Here is a 21,267-nt window from a genome sequence, read left to right on the forward strand (position 1 = left end):
ATCCACACTGGGTTATCACGAGGTTTGCTCTCTTAGCCCGACACCAGCCAAACCCAGATCACATGGGTCACGAGAGGCTGGGAGGGTCAGACTGTCGTTTAACCCAGACCCTGGAAGTCCACCTGGGGAGCCGTGTGAGCCGTTCCCTTGCCCCGCAAGAGTCAATAGCTGAACAGGGCACACAGGATCCCAAACTGACTCAGCCCACTTCCCTTTTACAGGAAAAAAAAAAATCACTCACAGCCAAGCAACAGAAGAGACCCCCCTTGTTCCTCCCCCCAGTTGCACCTGAGGCTACTACTGCCCCGCTGGGTCATCTCAGCGGCCTCCAGAATCACCCACCGTGAGCAGCAGCATGCATGCTTGGATGTGTGTGAGCACTTCCAGCCGATGGCCAGCGTGGCTCCAGCAAACCCAGGCAGAAGCAGCGGGGCCCATGGGGACGAGAGGGCAAGCCCCTCTCTTGCCCGCTAGCTGCCACGTGGCCGCCACGGCGCCCCTGAGCCTCCGTGTCCTCCTCTAACACTGGCCGTGGGCACTCGGGGATGGCCTGGCGCTGCCCCCAGCCAGGGCCCGCACCTCGCAGGGGCTCCACTCAGGCCCCCTCTGACTCAACTCCCCCATGTCCCCTGCCCGGGAGCCGCCACACCCAGAAGTCCTGGGGAACACGAAACTGCCTTTCTCTGACTGCCAGCGGGTGATGACTAAAGTAAATAATTAATCCCGGCTTGAAACCCGACTCAGATGCTGTTCTATTCTCAACCGTAACTCTGCGCGGGAAGGATCGGTTTGCCAATCCTCTGGGGCTGGGCGCGCAGCAGGGAGCCGGGCTCAGCCACCTCAGGGATGGCCCTGCCCTCCTCACTCACTGTGGCTCCTTCTGGGTGCCCGCCACGGGGTGGGGGGCTCAGGGCTCAGGGAAGCCACGACGCAGGGCGGGATTCAGTAAAGAGCTGCCCTGGAGCTGCCAGCCAGCGCCGTGCCCGGCCAGCCAGGCCTCCCTCTCTGTCATTACAAAGAGAAATTCTCCCACACAGGCCAGTCCCTTAAAATAGCCCTTTGGGTCTGGGCCATCAGGAAACGGAATGGGTCGGAGTGCGGCCTGCCATGAAAGGGTTCACAGAGCAGCCACTTCAAAAGACAGGCACGAACAGCCCCTCCACACACAGGAGCCCTGGGCGGGCACCGCAGGGCTGGCCCTCTGCGACTCCACCACCATCGGCCCACAGGAAACGCGCAGGCCAGCAGAAGCACCCTGCGTTGGGAGACGCCAGTGGCGCGCCTTTGGGCTCTGCTATATTCCCCGCCCCGAGGTCCCCACTGGGCAACCTGGGCCTCAGACCAGGGCACAAGCTCTGGCGCCATCGGGGCCGAGGGCCCAAAGAAAACAAAATCAGGGGGGCCCTTCTGAGGCTGCAATGAGAGAGAAGTGGGAATTCAACGTATGTCCCCAGATAGCTCTGCTGAAGGTCACCTTGGTGCTGAGGGAGGCCACTCCAGGAACAAGAAATCAGAGTTCTCCGCCAGGGGCAAGAGAGGGAGGCCACCCCACTGCTTAGCCCCCTCCCCCACAGTAATGGGGGGTGTCTGCAAGTTCCCAACCATCCTGTCACGCGGGGTCAGCAAGCATGTGCACACACACACACACACACACACACACACACACACACACACACACACCCTGACTTCTCAGAGCAGGGGGCAGAACTGATCACAATGATCTTGTCTTCCAGGTCTGAGTTCCCATCCCAAAGCTCCCCCAGACAGACCAGAGGGCCCCTGGGCTTACTGCACGACCAATGCCGCGTGGACACCCCCCTGGGAGGGCTCCTGCCCCACCCCCCAGGCTGGGGGCAGGCGCTTCCTCACCGAAGGGAAATGATGAGGACAGGGAGCGAGAAAGGGGTGGGTGTGGTGGACTGGGAGTGCAGCTGTTTCCCTCTGCTGGCTCAGCCACCAGGGGTGTCACTTCCTCTCCACAGGCAGCCACTGCGGGTTGATGGCACTGCAAGGGGCCCTGTCTCCACACCCACCCCCCAAATAACAGGCTGGGGAAGATGCTAAAGGTCCAAGCCTCCTTCCCGGAAGAGACAGTCCCGGAGAGGCTCTCGCCAAGGCCTAAGACAATCCCACATCTCCCTGGCTGCAGCCACCCAGGAGCAGGGGCAGGTGTGTGTGTGGGGCGGGGGGGTCAGCACGGGGGACTCCGGGGGTGGGGAAGCCAGGCACCACTACTCATGGGGGGAGGAACACATGTCCCTGCACCACCTATGATCAAAATTCCAGAAGCCCTTCATACCACTATTCAGCACCCTTGACCTTGTGAGGCAGCCCCAAAGGGAAGCAGGCACCCCATTTTTCGGATGGACGGATGGAGACCTAGGAGGGGAAGGTGACCCCTGGCAGGGGGACCCGCCTCAGGGCCGTGTTCCTGGATGGATGGGGAGGTCTAGGTCTATGCGTTCCAGACTGAGGCCAGCACAGGTGTGTGTGTGGGGGGGGTGTACGGCGGCCCCTGCACTGGTTGCGTCTTAGCTGGGTGGTGGGAGCCCCTTCATTTCCGCCCTCTGGGCCTCGAGTCCTCACTGTCTGCTGTGGATGCCAGAGGTGGGAAGCACCCCCACCCCCTCATCCCCCCATGGGGTCTGTGAAAGCCTCCAGGGAAAACTTGGCATGCAGACACTCAGAAATGTCAGTATTTTCAGAAGGTTTTCCCTAAAGCATGGGGCATGCTGAGAGGTGGGCGGATGTGTGGACACAGTGGGTGGGGGCCAGCCCAGGCAGGTCCCACTGAGCCCCCATAAGTTGCTTGGTGTGAGCCCCTGTTGCTTATGAGAAAGGGGGTTCCCTTCACTGGCCACCCGTGTGCTCAGGGGGACCTGGGCTTGGAGAAAGCATGGTGACAAGGTGACACTGGCCGCTGCTACATTCACATCTAGGGGGTCTGCTAGCCCCCCCTTCTCCTCCCACCCTCCCTCTCCAAAACCCCAGGGGTGCAACCAAGCATTGAGTGGGCGACCGGAACCCTTCTCTCTGAGAGCCGTGAAGAGAAGGGGCACAGCTGGAGACAGTCCTGACCCAGCTCTGTCCTCTCTGACCCCTGCCTCCAGCCAGCTCTGCCTCCTCAACAGACCTCAGGAGAAAAGTCCGGTTCGGGAGTGTCCACAGTCTCTCCCACCCCCACTGGCCCTCACCTGCGGCCCATGTTGGGTCCTGCCCAGCTCTGTAGCTGCCTTAGACGTTCAATCCCCTCTCCTCCCCATCCAAATCTCTTCCCCTTCCGGCTCCCTCCGGCCCTGCTCCTCCACCCAGGGCTCCCCAGAAACTTCCCTTGGCAGAGCACTCCGATTCAGAACGACTTCTGGACTAAGCCACTGACTCTAGCAAATGTCTATACTGAGGTTCAAGGTGCCCAAGTGCTCTGGAGCCCCTTTAGCCCTCGTCACCACTCCAGCAACTCAGCCCTGGTTTTGTTTTTATCTCCAAGAGAAAACTGAGACCACTTACTAAATAGCTTCCACAAGGCCCCAAGAGGGCAAATGCCATCCAGGGGGCATGGAGCCCTTCTCTGTGCACAGGCCGCTCTGAGGGCAGCTGCCCCGGCCCCTGGTGGCTCTCCTGGCTCTCGGCTCTGATGGGGAAGGAGAGTGAACAGCTCACAGGCTCAGGGGTCAGACCAGGAAAAAGAATCTCAGTCCGGGGCTGGAGCAATAGCACAGCGGGTAGGGCGTTTGCCTTGCACTCAGCCGACCTAGGTTCGATTCCCAGCATCCCATATGGTCCCCTGAGCACCGCCAGGAGCAATTCCTGAGTGCATAAACCAGGAGTAACTCCTGTGCATCGCCGGGTGTGACCCAAAAAAGAAAAGAAAAAAAAAAGAATCTCAGTCCTGCCACTGAGTGACTCCAGAACTCAATGCTCCGTGCCTTAATTTCCACATCTGTAAAAACGGGTATAACCATCTCCTGAGCTCACGTGTTTGGCTGTTAGGAGGCTTATCTCCTACTAAGGCTGGGAATGATCTCAGCGGGAGGACCCCAGCCTTGCATGTGTGAGCCCCTGTGTTCAACCCCTGACACTGCACCACCCCGGCTCCAAAATAAAAAAGGGGGGGGGGAGAAGAGGAAGAAATAAAATGAAATGAAATTTTTAAGAAACTCCCGTCTCGGAAGTCCCAGTCTGCACTGCCTGGCGGGATGTCTATTCTCTGCCCTTCCTTCTCGATGCCTCCTTGAGTATCTGAGTCCTCTGGACTCTTCACTGCATGAGCTGGTGAGGCTGGAGGCCAGCAGGGGGCACAGGAGGTGCCAGCCTGGGGCTCATCCTCCTGCCCTCCAGCCCTCTGGCCTGTCCAGTCATCCACCTTCCTGAGCCGGACTCCACACAGCTCCCTGCAGCTCGGCGGGAGGGGTTGAGGGGAACCCTTAGGGCACCCTACTGGGTGCTTCCCGAGAGATCCTCTCAGCTTCCAAAGCCAGAGTCCCCACCTCCTTTCCCCCACACACACCCCTTGTCCTTCCTGTTCCCTAGATCCCTATCCTCATCCATTATCCCTTTTCCTGGATTCTCAGAACTCCACAGGAGCATGTGTGTGTGTGCGTGTGTGTGTGAGTGACCGATGTCTAATGCTATTATTTTATTTTGTTTAACTAGGAGGCAGAAGGGTACGGCATTGCCAGTTGAGACTCTGGCTGGCCAAGAACACTCTTCCTGGTGACTCAGGCTGAGGAAATTAGGAGGCAATTTCCAGGGGGACTGCTGAGCAAGCCCCCGGTCAGAAGTCCTCCCAACACTTCTCTAATTCCTGGTCCCCACTGGCCATTAACTCCCGCTGGCCCCAGTACAGCTCCCTGGGAAATGCAACAGCTGGCACTTGTATTTCTGGAGTTGGAACTGGTCTCCTCTGACATCAAATGGCTTTATTTTTTCCTTCTCTCCTCTCCCCCTGCTGCCTGCCACCACACACGGCAGTTCCAATCCTGATGTGTGCCCCCCAAATCCTCACCCGGCCCTACAGAGGCCCATGACAAATGGCCACTTGTGCTCCCTCTTCCAACGGCCTTGAAGGATGTGGTTAGTTGTTCCGAGAGCAGGGCGTCTTGTCAGACCCGTGAATCACCCCTAGATCACTTCCCTCCTCAGAGAAGAAGCAGCTATTCTGGGGAGTAGAGTGCAGGGAGGGGGTGCGGGAGCCAGAGGGCGGGCAGGCCAGAGTGCCAGTCTACAGGGACACACGGGCACGAGGGCATCTTTTACACAAAGCTGGCTTTACCTGGACGCCTTTGCCCCGCGCCCAGTGACCCGGCCTTCTCCTCCGGGCCCCTACACTGCCAAGCCCTTGGGGGAGCCCTCCAGGCCAGAACAGCCGCACCTGGTTTATCTGGTTCTTTGGATGTTGGGAGTTTTCCACAGGGCCCGGGCCCCAGCTGCCCATCAGATGGCACCCACGGCCTGGCTCCAGTGATCAGGGGCACCGGAGAGAAACAGGAGGGACGAATGTCTGCGGGGGAGATTGGGGACTACGAAGAATTCTTTTGTTTCTTGTTTTGGGGGCCTGTCTCCCCCGCCGTGGTCAGGCGGCCACGGAAGCCCACCCCAACCCCGTGCCATGATTCTCAGCCTGGATGTGGGGATCCAATCAGGGTGGGCCACCTGCAAGGCCAGTCCCTCCACTCCTCTACTATCTCCATACTACTATCTACTATCGCCCCTCTACTACCTCTGAATTCAAAGTGCTGCCCAGCACTATCTCAGGTCCCTGGGAAGATGGGAAAAACTCCAGGGGAGGAAACTGAAGCCCAGAGGGAGAGGCCAAGGAGGCCCAGCTAGGAAGAGTCAGAGCGGAGATCCAAACCCCGTCCCATAGAGCATGCACCCCTCCCTAGGGAGAGGCCCCGGCTGAGAGCGAGGCAGAGACAGGAGGAGTGAACCCAGGGACTAAGGTCCACCAACTCAGGTCACCGGCCTGGATCATGCAAACCATCATCTGGGAGGAATCAATGAACACACCAGATTCTAGAATGTTCCCCCAAGGACAGGCCAGAATCTTGGATTTGTGCCTGGGCCACTGATTCACAGGGACCTCAATAACCGGCCTGGCACTGGCCTGCAGGGACTGTCCCCACAGTAAGGCCAACCTCAGTCCCCTGTTCTCTCACCGTCCTGCAGCCTGAGTCTGGCAACCCACACTCAGGAGAAGACGCGTCCCAACTGGGTAAGCTTTGGGAGACTGCCTCAGCCTCATGCTAGCGGGGGACCCCAGACAGTCCCACCTACCAGAGCCTCTGTTCCCCCATCTGTATTTAAGAAATCCAGGAACTTCTCATGGGTGGGGGGTGCAGGAAAGCCCACAAGGCCGCTGCTGGGTGCCCGGGATCAAGCTGTTACCTGCTACCTTCCCGTGTCTCCAAGGGTCACCGGTCACAGCTGGAAAACGCCGAGAGAGCATTACACCCCCCCAACACATGTCCAGCCTTTCTGGTCTGTGTCAGATAACAGAGCATCTTTCTCCACTGTCCACCTCGGGCCTGACAACAACAGCACCTCCACCTCTTTGCAAGCCCAGAGCTCAACCTCCTGGAAAATGTCACACACGCCAGTGTCTGCGCTTCGACATCTGCATCCTGGGGACATTTTGGGGGTGAGGGAGAGGGGGCCCCATCCTGCGGGTCTCAAGCAGTGATTCAATGGGGGGGCCCAGAGAACACTGCTTGGGGCAGTAGCGCCGGGTCCTGCTCCTTAGCCTCATATGGTCTCTCCAGCCCTATGGGGACTGTTGAAAAGATGGTCGGGGACTGCTGTGAGTTTATCTGAGGTGGCTCGTGTAAGCTAAGGCTCCCAAAGCACAAGAGCCTGTGGTCGAGGCAGGCACCCTGCATCCCCATGGCGGGGACGGACGTGCCCCTTGCGGATGTCCCAGAGACCCTTCCTCGGCAGCGTGCTCCCAGCATCCCGGAAGCAGGCAGAGCGCCTCCTGCTCCAGCCACAGGCCACTCAGCAGCTCACTCGGGCCACGGCACACATCCCGTAAAGCCTCTCCGCTCTTCTTCCATTTGCCAAACCACAGACTTGATGCTCACCATCCGAAGAGGAGAGGCAGGAAGGCGTGCTTCTCCAGGACAGAAGATTCCAGAACATGGGCAACACGGGGGCAGCATGTCCTGCCAGTTGCCCACACCAGAGGGCCTTACCCTGAACACTTGACCTTCCACGTATGGGGGGGGGGCAGTCAGTCATGCAGGGACCGAGCTTGGGAGGCTGGACTGGCCCCTCCTGCTCCATGCACCTCTGTCCACCCCGCCCCTCCCCCCAATGGACACACTTTATTACCAAGCCAGGCATAAATGACGCTAACGGGGAAGTCCCTCTTGCCACCCCCAGATACTTGTTTCCTCCTCAATCCCAACCAGACTTCGATGAACAGAGACCACACCCTGGGCAAAAGACCAGCGACACCCAGGGCCAGTGACCAGCTGTGTGGCAAGTGACTTTACTCTGTCTAGCTCTGCCTTCTCATCTGTAATATCACAGGCTAGAACCGCTGAATGCCTGGGGTCCCAGCAGGCGGGACACTTTCTCCTTTAACTGTGTTCTGAGCTCAGAGAGCAGTGTGGTCCACTAGGCAGTGGCACTTGCTCCCCGCCCCAAACCCAATGTGGATTCTTACGGGAAGCAGAGCTGTCCCAGAAAACACTCTGCCACAACCTGGAAGACACAATGGTCTCAAGGGAGTTACATGGAGCTCCTTGTCCCCTGCTCCCATAGAACAAAGTACTGTCAATCTCAACCTGCCCTCCCCCATCTTTTCTCTCTTTTTCCTTTTTTGCTGGACCCATTAATAACTGCTTTTCAAAAGTGCTGTCTTAGTCAGACTCTGCCCAGTAATAAGCCACCACTAAATAAGTACCTATTATGTGCCAAGAACTGGGGGAAGTACTTTACATGGGTGATCTCACTGAATCACCGCAGAACCCTGTGAAGTAGGTACTAATACTATATTCACTGTAAGAATGCCGTGCCCGAGGCCCAGAGAAGCCAAGAAACCTACTCAAAGCTCTGTGGTCACTTACTGACCAGGCCAGGCTCTGAATAACACTTTCTAGCCCAGTGCCATGGCGCCTGCCACCTCTCCTCCGTGCAGCCCGCACTGGACCCACTTGTTGCTTAACTCGGTGAGGCCTGCACTGCATTTGTGTTAACTGAAGCACAACCAAGTGTGAGCCACCGGTGGTACACACCGGCATCAAGGTGTCAGCTACACTCCGGCTTGTGGCCTGTGCATCCAAAAGTACAAGATACAGTCAGAGCTGCGGTCCGAGGTTCCACCTAAAATTTCTGGTTAGGAAAGCACTGGCTGTCACAGCCTTCTCTCTCTCTCTCTCTCTCTCTCTCTCTCTCTCTCTCTCTCTCCCCTTTCTCACTCCTCCCTCTCTCCCTCTCTTCCTCTGTCTCTCCCTCTCTCTCCCCCTCTCTCTTGCTCCCTCTCTCTCTCTCTGTCACACACACCACACACTCATGCACACACATACACACCTCCGCCCACACACTACACCCAGACACACATCACTCAAGAACACACACCAGATACACACAGACACTCATGCCAATATATCCCTCACGAACAGACACACATGCACATAGACACTCATGCACATACACCACACATATACACTCCAACACACATACAAACACACCACCCACACGCCACACTCAGACACACATGCACACACATCACTCACGCACACACACCGCCGCAGGTCACCACCCCCTCAGGACAAGGCCCCTGCAATAAGGTTCGCTCCTTCTGAATCTAGCCCAACCTCATTTGATCGCCAATAAAGAAACCCAAAGTTTGAAGTTACTGGCCAGGATGAGTCCCCTGAGGCTGGCCTTAACACCAACCCCAAACCCCTTCCACGGGGGACATAAAAGGCATTTTTATTTCCCAGGATCGATATGCGCGCAGGGCGGCCAACAACAGCCAGTTTTAATTGCTCAAAAGTAATGCTTTCGAGATGTTCCTTTGAGCGCCTAATTTGCGAGTAAGATGCAGCCTGCGGTCCCCAGACCAGCCTTGGGGGAGTCTCTTCCATCTCCAGCCCTGGAGCAGAGGCTCAGACGGCCTCCTCCAGCGGCCAAGGAAGGAGCTTCCCAAGGTGCTCGTGGTGAGGACACGGGGGCACCGACATGAAAGGGGGTCGGGTCAGCCGGACCCCAGCTCCGCTCAATCATCCTGAAGCCCCTTCTCATTAAGTTCGGTGGGGGAGGGGTTATCCCCGCAGCTCCCCGGGGACCCAGCAAACATTAGCAGCCGGTGTCTGGAGATGGAGCATCACTGAAGAGGAAATGAACCCAGGGAAGGGTCACGTCCAGCGCAGGGATAAAAGGAAAAGCCAGGATTCTCTCCTCACACCGATGGACACAATGACTTTCGGAAGGAAATCAAAGCTCAGGGCTGGGGGTGGGTGCAGCTGCGGGGAGGGCCGCTTCCCTGGGCCCAAGGGGTGCCCACGGCGGAGTCCAGGTGGGAGGGGGCGCCCGTCGGGAGGATCCGGCTTCGGGACCACCCCGATCCCGGGGCGGGGGCTTGGGGGGACAGAGGAGATGCTGCTTCCCCCGCGAGCCTCCCCGCGGCCGCTCCGACCTGCGCGCCCCGCTCCCCGCCCCACCATCCATCAGAGCTCTGGCGGACAGATGACTTCACCGGTTCTAACAGACAAGGGCAGCCACTTGCCAATTTCAATGCCAAAAAAAGAAAGCGGGGACGGGGGGAGTGGAGGCAGGACGGAAAAGGCTTCCACGGAGCTCACAGCCCGACGGAGCAACTCCACGGCCGGGCCCGGGGCTCCCCTCCGGACACTCAGCTCCGGGGCTGAACAAGGGGACACCCAGGAGGCCCTCCCGGGAGGGGGTCTCTGACCAGCCCACTCCTCTCCGGCATCCCCCTCCTTTCAACACACACACACACACACACGCACACATACACACACACACGCGCGCTGGGGGTCGGCAAGGGCTGCACTCACGTAGTGTTTGGAGGGGTTTCTGCGCTTCTCCACGTCCACCACCGTGGCATCCTGCACGCAGTAGGCGAGCATCTTCGCGCACAAAGCGAGTGGCGCCCCCCGGCGGTGTCACCTTCTCATCCCGGCCGCGCTCCGGGCGGCTGCTCCCCGCTCCCCGCTCCCCGGGCTCGGGGCGTCCCCAGGTACTCTCCGGCCGCGGGCTCCGTGCGCCCCGGGCGGCTCCGGGTGGGCCTGCCGCGCGCCCCTGCGCTCCGCGCCGCCGCCGCCGACCCGCCCGCCCGCGCGCTCGGCCGCCCGGAGGGTCCGGCGGGAACTGGCGGCGCAGAGGAGGGGCGGGGGTGTGTCCCGCCGGCCGGGGCGCGGGGCGGGGGCCCGGGAACCCGCTGTCAGCGCGCCGGGGAGGGGCCGGCCGGCCGCGCTCGGGCTCCGGGGGGCGCGGGCGGACGCAGTGGGCGCCGAGGCGGAGGCCGGGCCCGGCCGGCGGGGAAGCGGAGGGAGGGGAGAGGGGAAGCGCGGGGAGGGGCCCCGGGCCGGGGGAGGGGCTCGGCCGGCGGGGAGGGGGCTGCGGCGCCGCCCGACGGGAGGGCGGGCCGCGCGCCCCCAAGGAGCCGCGCCGAGTCCAGCGCGCTGCCCGCGGCCTGGCGCCGCGCGGAAACTCGGGGTGACTGCGGAGAGGGGGGGGGGAGAGCCGCGGGGTGGGCGCACGGGGAGCTCAGTGCGCCCCGCTCCCGGCGCACCCTCCTGGGCGACCCCCACCTTGACGCACCCCGGGATCTCGCCGGTGAAAGGGGGTTTGTTACCCCGGCGGGGCTGCCCGGGCCCTCCCGGAGGACGCGGGAACCGAGGCGGGCTGGGCGTGAAAGTGCTGACCGCCGGGACCGCTCTGGATCAACCACCTGCCTCCCCGAGGGTCACCGAGGCCGAGTGCTCCCCGGAAATGGGACAGATCCGCTCCCATCGATCCATCGATCGGGGCCCGTGTAAACGCGCGGTGACGTGATTTACCGCGAGGTTACCAGACTCAGGCCCGAGCACCACTGCTTTTAGCCCAGGGCTCCCCCGGGACGGTGCGCTGGCGGGCAAGGAGGGAAGGGAACACACAATGGTGGGAAAATCCACAGCTCATCTCTGGCCCCGGGCTCCAGCATTCCCACCGCCCATCCCTCTGATCTGGAAAACCCACTTTGTAAACCACTTGTCCCTCCCTGGACTTGGAACACAATTACTATTTGAATTCGATTCAGCTCCCTTTCCCATCCCCTCCCCCATGTGTGTCAACATTTTTTTCCCCCTTCTGCCTTCAAATATTTAACGAGGTAGTGGTATATTTTGCAATTAATGCGATTGTTTTCCCATCACAATAAAGCTTTGTGACTTCTGAAGTGGGGGCTAAGAGTTGTGTAATCTTTATTGTCTTTGTGTTTTCTCCTCTGTGTTATAGGGACCGAAGACCAGCCTTCAGCATGCTTCCATATTTGCTAAATCAGAGTATCAGCTATTCCCCCAGTCTTCTTGGGGAAGGACACTAATGCCATATGAAGGCTCCATTGAAATATCTGACTTGGAGCAAACCATTCCCACAGGCTTTTGAGTCTCCCAAGGCTCCCATTTGCAAAATGTGGATGAACTAGGTGTTCAAGATTGGTTCCTACAGCCACTGCAAACTCTTAGTTGAGGTGCTTTTGGAAACAGCCTTAAATTTTTTGTTTTTCTTGCTTAACACTGTATGGATTTTGATACTTAAAAACACGCACTTGGGGCTGGAGCAATAGCACAGTGGGTAGGACATTTGCCTTGCACGCGAATGACCCAGGTTCGATTCCCAGCATCCCATATGGTCCCCAAGCATTGCTAGGAGTAATTCCTGAGTGCATGAACCAGGAGTAACTCCTGTGCATCGCCAGGTGTGACCCAAAAAAGAAAACAAAACACGCACTTATAATTTTTTCTTTCTCAGCTGGAGATTTACTGTAGGGTTAAGATGGTCCCCCTGTGTCCTGCTGAGGTGAGCCCTGTTTTATCCCTTGTACTGCATATGGTCCCTGAGCACCACCAGGAGTGAATGCTGAGCGCAGAGCCAGGAATAAGCTCTGAGTTCAGCTGGGTGTCAAAAAAAAAATGCTTTTCTAGGGCTAGGGATGTAGCTCAAAAATAGGACATTTGCCTTGCCTGTCTGAGGTCCTGGATTCTGCCCCAGGGTTCTATTCTAGACACTAAGGGGGAAAAGTTCTCTAAAGACAGGATTTTAAGGATTCACTGAGCACACACTCTGTGCTCACTTACAGTGCATTAAGGGTCAGACAAGAGAATCAGAAAACACACTGTTTGTGGCATTGAGTCCAAATGGAGAGCTCCTTCCCCCTTCCTCGAAGCAGAGTTGGGAAGTAGGGGGGGTACCCTTAAAACTGCGAAAAAGGTGGAGACTTGGGGGAAATCCAGGAGTGCTTCATAGAGGAAGTTATTGACGTGCTGGGTCCCTAAGAATGGGGCAGCTCTGAGAGCAGCCTGGAACACTGTGCCAGCATGTGTGTCTATATCATACTCCGCTTCCTCTGAATGCACCTGGAGCGCGGAGCATGGCATCTTGTGGAGGGAGCCCAGCGCTGCGGGAGCCTCTGTGATCAGCCTAGGCACTGCTTCTCTCTCAGAGAAGGTGCTGGAACCTCGCCCCATATGGCCGTGGACTCCACATTCAGGAGGATGATCTGGCAAAGGGAGGAAGGAAGCCCCCAGACCCAGTCCCGAGCAGTCTCCTTCCTGTGGAGGTGGGAGATGGATCTGGGGGCCCTCCCAGGGCTGTGGGGGGGGGGCTGGGAGGGCCGCTTAGGCTGGGTGGGGACGGCCTGTGGGGTCCTGTCAGAGGGCACAGCGGGCCACAGGGCATTGGGAGGGGTCAGCCCTGCTCTGGTTAACCCAAGAGTCCCCCATGAGGAAAGCGGGGTTCTGCTTCCTGGGGCTCCCCTGTGAGTCTGAGCAGTTTCCCCAGGGCCCACACTGCACTCGCCCCTCCCCCCAGGAGAAGGAGGTGAAGGAGGCCATGAGGGGTACTATGCTGAGTCACCCCGCTCCAGACTCAGTACTGCACACGGGCACCGCCTCACCCAAACCGACAGCTCATAAGTCAAGGTCTGGCTGCACATTTAGAGTATCCCCAGGTGCTTCCCTGCTCTGCACAGTCTTAGTTGGAGGGAAGAACTGAGTGCCAGGCCCCAGACAAGCACCACAGGCCAAGATATCTGGGGGCTAGTTGAGCACAAGTTCTTTCTGCTGGTGGGGCTTGGGGGAGAATCTTCCTCTCCTGGAGGGACTTACAGGCGCTCTTTTCTTCAGGCATATTAATTTTACCCCCATGCCCATTTCTTCCTGCTCAATACCCACACTGCCCAGCACACTCCAGAAGTGACTGAGACAGACAAGGGACTGCTGGAAGAGAGGACTGTGCCTCATCCATTCAGTACCTCTCACACCCAGCGCACAGTAGGTCCACTGGCTGGTGGTCTGTGCCAAAAATGTCCTCCGATGGAGCCAGTGCTGGGGGATCAGATAAACCCCTATTTGGCCTCTCCCTGTCTCTGAATTGGAGGGTGGCTCGAATCCAAGGACACTGTGTGTGTTCAGATGACAAAGTGCAGTTGTAAAAAATATATTCCTTTAATGCTAAAGGCTAGATAAGGCAGAGAGGACCCAAAATAAAAAATGCCAACTGGGATAAGTGAAACTGATTTTTCACAAACAGGTCATGGTGGGGTGACTCAAACCACCCAGTTGAGAGGAGTCCCGGCCCCCTGGTTTCAGAGGAACAAACCAAGGCAGGGTCAGACAGACCAAGACAGTCTCTGGCCAATGGGCACCTGACGCGCGTGCGCGCAGCAAAACCACAGGCCCCTGTAGCTCTGTGGCACAGGTCCCAAGTCCCGAGTCCCGGAGTCTAGTTCTCCATTCACATAAGCCTGGCCCGAGACAACACACAGGAGGCGCAGAAAACTGTTGCATGCTCAGCAAAGGCCCAGACATCCTCCCTCCCTCTTCAGAATATTTCTGACAATTGCCATTTGTTGGGTTGCTAATCACACCTTGCCCTGTGCTGGCTACTGCCAAGAACCCTGACTTAGCTGTTTCACTGGTGTGGGACTTTGCTGTGCTGAGGTGCTGGTCTGCAGGTGCAGAAAGGTTGGGGATGGCTGCCTTAAACCCAGGAGGGCCCTGGTACCACCTCTCCCCTCCCTTCCACCTCCACCAAGACCCACAGCCTCTGCACCCACAGCACCACCCCTCAGGCACCTGAGCCAGGCCCGGCACTGGGGAACCCCGTGAGCGTTTTGAATCTCTGGAGTCACCATGAGTATGTAGACACGGCTGGTGAAAGGATTGCCTAAGGAGAGCCATCCGCGTGAGCCTCACCCCACCCGGATTCCCGTGACCTGGTGACCTTACAGTCCTTTTGCATGCCGGAGGTTTTGGTGATCTTTCTGGCCTCTGCCGTGCCCTGAGATGGCAGATAACCACTGCATAAAGCGAGGTCTAAGGCTAGTACTACCCAGAGGTGTGGGAATTTGAGTGACATTGGGGGCCCCCTTCTGGCCAAAGTGGTCTTAGCACTCTAACTGCCATCCGGGACCAGCCGCTTCCCTGAGGCTCCGGCTCCCTGGCAGGGGCCAAACCTGGCATGTGTAACCTGCCAGTCTACCGACTACAGCACTCTCATACTTCTCTCCCCTCTTTCTTCCCCTCCTCCTCCTCCTCCCCTGTCTCCATCGCGGTCTCCATCATTCTCTCTCGCATCAGCTCTGATGACTTCACAGGCCCAATAGATTTATGTCTGGGAGTGTCCCGAGGAAGGTCTGTCCTGAATTTGGAGTCGACAACCAGGCCAACTTCCCGCTCTCGCCAAAAGAAAGCAAATGTGTGGACCGGATGAGGGTAGCGGGTGACAAATGGCTGGAGTGCTTGTCTGCCACGTGGAAACCCCCAGTTGGAATCCCAGTTCTGCATGGTCCCCCAAACTGGGGCAGCTCTGCTGGGTTCCCCAAGCACTGCTGGGCCCACGTAGTACAAGGCTGAGTATGGTCAGACATATTCAGGGGACCCTTTGGGCACTGTTTGGGAGACCTCCAAGATCTAGGGTCAGGTAGATAGTGCAAGTGGTGGGACACAGGCTTTGCCTATGGAGGGTCCTGGGTTCAAACACTGACATCACATTCCCCCACGCCCTGAGCACCAGAAGGAGAGGTCCTCACTAAAAAAATACTAGTAAATACTAATTAAATTTTTCAAGAAGAAAGTTAGTAAACGTCTGGCCAGTCATCTCCTCTCCTTCACTGCCGGGGACTGGGCCAGGAGGAGGCCGCAGAGTTCCGTCTGCAGCCGGCCTTGCTGCTCACTAATTACAGCCATACAGGGCCCCGGGTTGCCAAACCACCACACAGGAAGTTCATCAGCAAAATCTCCACAGACTTCTTCTCATGGTGCTACAGAGAGACTGCAGAGGTCCTTACAGGAGGAACTTTGGGACAGAATCACTTGAAGTTCCAGCCTCGGCAAACAACTTGTGCTCCGGGAAACCAGAGGGAAATACAGTCACAGGCCTAATGGCAGTCAGTGCACAAAGGGAACCATTCTTCCCTAACTCCAGGCTCCATCCTTGTTCCGGGTCACACATCTGCTCCCCAAACTCCCTGTGCTGTGGGTCTGAGTGGGTGTAGACGGTCTCCACACACTGAGCGGGCAACCCGTGTCTTCCCACCTAGCCAGGAGCTACTACCAGCTTCATCTTGATATAAACAATCCATTTACATAATTCCAGTTTAACTAATTGCCATCCCAGATTTTCCTTTTCGAATCTCCTGGATTTTCCAGAAGGCAGCAAACCTTGAGTTGACCCTGGGATGACAAAAAGAACAGGGAAAAGAAAAAAAAATCCCTGGGGAATTCAAAGGCAGTTTCTTGAAATAGCCTGACGCCACAAATAACGAAAAAATTTGTGACTAGGTTTGGTTTGAATGACCCCCCCGCATTTTTTTCAGTTCTCTATTTTGAAATGTCATGAAATTACCTTTTTTATAAAAAAAAAAAAAGTCCATATTCTCTTTCAGGGCTGGAGTGATAGCATAGTGGTAGGGCATTTGCCTTGCGTGCAGCCAGACCGGCCAAGCAGGGTTCGATTCCTCTGACCCTCTTGGAGAGCCTGGCAAGCTACCGAGAGTATTCAATATGCCAAACACAGTAACAAGAAGTCTCACAATGGAGACGTTACTGGGCCCGCTCAAGCAAATCGATGAATAACGGGATGGCAGTGATGATAATTCTCTTTCAGATGAGAGAATCAAGTGTGTTCAGCTCCATCCTTCCCTTCCAGGGATTCAGCTCTCAGCCCTAGGCTAGTGCAGAGGAGGGTCGTGTGGGCTGCGTCCTCCCAAGGGGACTCTGGCTAGGGTCTGCCCTCAGATCAGGAAGCCTTGCTCTAGGCAGATCACTGCAATGACTGATAGGAATATAGGAATACCACGAATCTTCATTAAGATTCTTCTGCTTACAAGAACCAGAAGCTACGCCTAGCCAGCTGTAAGGAAAAGGAGATGGACCTTCTTCCCTGGCTCTGCGCTGGCATTTCATTCTTCACCGACAGCTGGGCTTTGTGGCGTAGAAACAGGAGAATGTGAGCAATCATTTCTCCATCTCGTCTCTCCACTCAGCGTGTGCCTCTTTTATTCTTCTCTGCCCATCTGTGTTCTCTTCTTAGCACAGTGTCCCTTCTCATCCCTCAGCCCCCAAAGGAAAATGTATCAACCTTCATTCCAAACATCCAAATCTCAGTGACTGCCTTTGGAGTCCAGAATCCAATTCCTGCAACAAACTATCTGATTGGCCCAACTGGGGCCATGTGGCCGCACTAACCCAATCAGTTTGCTAGGAGCAAAGACGTGACATACATGTGACTTTTGAATTGGACCTTCGGGCTGAGGCTTTAACTCTTAGAAAGAGCATTGGTATGACTGTCCCCCACACCCCAAACTATTCAAGTGCTGTTATACTTTGTCAAGAGTTTTATTTACTTATTCACTCAGTGAACATTTGTGTGTCCCCCACCCTGCCAGGGACTGGGGCATCAGTTGGGACAAACCCAACACAGTCCTTGTCCTGTCCTTTTGGAGGAAGACACACGCGGTTTGAAAAGTCATATCAAGACATGTAAAATTATTATAATGTTATCGTGGTGTAAATGTGAAAAGTATAAATGACAATAAGCTCTGGGGGGAATTGGAGTGATAGTACAGCGGGTAGGGCTTTGCCTTGCATGCAGCCAACATGGCCAACACAGGTTCAATTCCCAGCATCCCATATGGTCCTCCGAGCCCTGCGAGGAGCAATTCCTGAGTGCATGAGTCAGGAGTAACCCCTGAGCATCGCTGGGTGTGACCCAAAAAGAAAAAAAAAAAAGCTCTGGGGCCCTGGGGTGGAAATATAAGGTTTTAAAATTTTAAAATTGGGGACAGAAAGATAGCACAGTAAGGTTAAGGCACTTGCCTTACACATGGCCAACATGGGCTGGATCCCTGGAACTGCATATGATCCCCTGGGCACAGCCAGGAGTGATCCCTGAGCACAGAGCCAGGAGTAAATCCTGAGCATCGCCAGCTTTGCAGTCCCCCCCCCAAAAAAATATTTAATTTAAAGAGTAATATGTTCAGGGCTGGAGTGATAGGACAGCGGGTAGGGTGTTTGTCTTGCACCCAGCCGACCCAGGTTCGATTCCCAGCATCCCATATGGTCCCCCGAGCACCGCCAGGAGTCATTCCTGAGTGAAGAGCCAGGAGTAACCCCTGAGTACCACCAGGTGTGACCCAAAAAGCAAAAAACAAACAAACAAATAAATAAATAAATAAATAAAACTTGGGAAAAAAAGAATAATATGTTCTCTAAAACTATAGTTCAATAATACACGAGTTCTTCCATAATCGTAAGGGGTCTATGTTTGGATTTTCCTTTTGAGAGAATCTTGGTTCCTCAATGAGAGGTCTGGTGGGTAAGAGGGGTTATGAGGCATTTTGTGCTGGGGTAATGATAACTTGAGTGAGAAGGGCTGGTGCTGGGTGGCACTGGAAGACTCTTCGAGAATCTTAGTGTGGCTGTGGTATAAGGTTACACACAAGACAGGTCCTTAGGATAGGGGTGGAGGGTCCTCAGCTACTTCGCTCAGGTGAGGGGGCGCGACTCCGTTTTTCTCATTTTATGTTTAACCAGAACACATGGGCTGATCTCGTCATTATCCAAAGTTCCCTGTAGCTGTCAGAATGACCGTGGCAATCAGCATAGTAACACCAACGACAAGGGTGGCCTGAGAGATAACAGCTAATACAGGGGTTCAGATGCTCGCCTCGCATGTGGCGACCCGGTTCCATTCCTGGCATTGCATAAAGTCCCTGAGTGCTGGCAGGAATGATGCCTGACTACAAGGTCAGGAGGAAACCCTGAGCACCGCCTGGTGTGGACCAACCCCCCTTTCCCAAACCAACAATGCTAATGCCCGAAACTGCTTCTTAAAACCAACAGTGCTGTGCCAGGAATCGCGCTGGGCCCTGCATGCAAGCGTGTATTCCACAGATGGGAAATTTCATCACAGATGAGAACATCGCCCCTCACTCACGGGGTTCAGTCTAGCAGGAGGAAACAATGAACCAGACAAGAGAAAACCAACCCATTTGGATCCCTTCAAATCTCTATTTTTAAGATATTTGTTCAGCGTTCATTCAATGAGAGCTGGAAGAAACACATTTTCTATTATGCATGCACTTTCCCTCCGCATTTCAGAGGAAAGCATGTGTTTACATAAATCCAAAAAACGTTCCCTGAACTGTCTTTCCTTTTATTCCATGATTTTCCATACCTGGATAATGCCCTTCACATGCTATAAAAATAAAAGCTTCAAAGTTGTAAGAAATATATTTAAGGCATAGGGTGTTTGAGATTATTTTTCCCTTTAACTTTCAAGGAGGTCAGATGTTTCCTATTTCTTTTTTTCTGTAGTTCTTTGGTTTTTCTCTAATTGGGGGAAGGGAAGAGAAAGCTTTCTGAATAATTACCTTCTTGGGAGGCACAGTAAAAGGTTTCTACTTGGGGAAAATAAATCATTCCTCCCGAGTAGCAAGTAGTGAGCTCTGAGCTCTGGGCCATGCATTCACTGGGGACCTTTGGGGACATTGCAGGAGTAAAGCTCTATGCCCAGGCTCTCAGGGGAGTGGGGGTGGGGCGGGGATGTGAAGGTGCGTGTAGGGGGCGGGGCCGTGGGGTGAGGCCAGGATGTGAATTCCCACACAAGGGTGCCTTTGGCTGTGATAGGAACCATACTCAGGCCAGGAGAGCCTTGGAAAATCCCCTTTTGCAACTGAAAATTTCTACCCTTTGTCTACCCTGAGAAACCCAAGGAGTGCCTCTACTCTTCAAACCCTTCAAAACAAAGGAGGCAAAAGAGGCAGAAACTGTGCAGAGAGCATCTGCTTATCAACTCAGGGCATTACTGGAACACCAGGTACCACCTGGTCCCACTACGGGTGGAGTCAACGGTGAGGAATAGCTTGGACTTTTTTTGTTTGTTTGTTTTAGCTGTGATGCTGGGGGTTGGAGCAGGGTGCGGCTACATGGCAGGTGGCTGAGTCTTTGTACCCGGCTGCGGGGTTCAGTGGCGTTTGCTCTCCATTACCCGAGACACAGGAGCTCATGGGCTCTGGCTTTCGTGCTCCCTGGGGACAGCCGCAAGGTCCACAGAGGCCGTTATTACTGGTGGCAGCACGTGCACACCTTTTTGTTTCAGCCGTGATGTTTGCTGGGAGCTGCATCCATTCTGGGGTGCTTGCTGGGGGCTTATACACACACGGCCGTGGGGCAACTGGAAACTGCTTTCGGTGCTTGGGAATCCCTAAGAGCGGAACCCCAGGGAACAGAGCACAGGGGCCTGAACTCATGGCGATAAGCCTGCAAGGCAGGTCCTCAGGATGCGATTTCAGGGCATCCGGGGCCACTCCTGCAGGCTCTCAGCTAAGCTGGCAGGTGGTTCGATGCCAGGGCCCGAGGATGCTGTGTTGTATCAGGGACTACCTGGGTTGTTCTGGGGGTGCTTGGCAATGCTCAATGGACCTCGGGGGGGGCCAGGGGTGGAACTGGGGGTGACGGCATGTAAGGCACGAGCCTTAACCCCTGCACTATTCCCCCAGACCCAGGGCACCAACAGTTCCACAATCAGGAGACCCACCTGATTTCTGTGGCAACCATGAAACTCGGTAGCACGTTTCTGCCACAGTCATGCCCTGGGGAGCAAGCGGGCTAGTTCTGAGAAAGGCGTCATTAGGCGACTGTGTCCTTGTGTGAGTGTCATAGGGTTAATAGATGTGCCTCAATGGCGCAGCTGTACACCCAGGCTTTCTAACATGGACTCCTGGGATCACCACAGTGTGGTCTGTCAATAACCAAGACATTCTTCTTTCTTTTTTTTTTTTGCTTATGAAATTCCCTTTATTTTATTTATTTTTTTAATGAATCACCTTGAGGTATAGTTACAGACTTACAAACTTTTGAGCTTACGTTTTAGTCATACAATGATTGAGTGCCCGTCCCTCCACCAGTGCCCACTCTCCACCACCAATGATCCCAGTATCCCTCCCACCCCGCCCAAATAAGCAACGGCTGGTCCATTTAATGTAAATGGCATTCGTGTAAATGAAATTTGCCAGTTTTCCTTAAGACATTTCTTGTAGTGACTTCTTTTCTATTTATTTGTTGATTGATTCTTGGTTTTAGCTCACACACAGCGGTGCTCGGGGGTTACTCCCAGCTCTGTGCTTAGGACTTGCTCTTGAAGGTGCTGGCGGTTCCGAAAGTGATGCTGGAGATCAAACCTGGGCCTCCCACACGCAAAGCAATCCTTTCAACTTCAGTCCTTTCAACTCTCTCTCCAACCCAGCAATTTGCTTTCTTGCTTAAAATGACCACGCTGGCATCTTACTTTGGTCTTGAAAAGCAAAAATTAAACTCTGATCTCACCATCCATTTTACGCTTATAATTTAGCTTTTGAGCCACACCCGGCGATGCTCAGGACTTACTCCCGGGTCTGCACTCAGGGATCACTCTCGGCAGAGCTTGGGTGGGGGGAACCATATGGGATGCCAGGGATCCAACTCAGGTTAGCTGGGCACAAGGCAAGCGCCCTGCCTGCAGCACTATCTCTCCAGCCCCCCAACCCCGCCCATA

At 55.6% G+C, this 21,267-nt stretch overlaps 1 protein-coding gene across 2 annotated transcripts in view; it reads right to left on the reverse strand.

Moving 5' to 3' along the window:
- Positions 1–10,245, reverse strand: part of SH3PXD2A (SH3 and PX domains 2A) — a 194,713-nt gene extending 184,468 nt beyond the window's left edge. For both annotated transcript variants that reach the window (XM_056120486.1, XM_056120485.1), the window contains exon 1: positions 10,026–10,245. In XM_056120486.1, coding sequence (XP_055976461.1) covers positions 10,026–10,097 — 72 coding nt within the window. In that variant the 5' untranslated portion in view covers positions 10,098–10,245. The remainder of the gene's footprint in view (positions 1–10,025) is intronic.
- Positions 10,246–21,267: the final 11,022 nt, after the last annotated feature.

Source organism: Sorex fumeus, unplaced genomic scaffold (assembly GCF_029834395.1).
Source record: "Sorex fumeus unplaced genomic scaffold, SorFum_2.1 ptg000043l, whole genome shotgun sequence".
NCBI lineage: Eukaryota > Metazoa > Chordata > Mammalia > Eulipotyphla > Soricidae > Sorex > Sorex fumeus.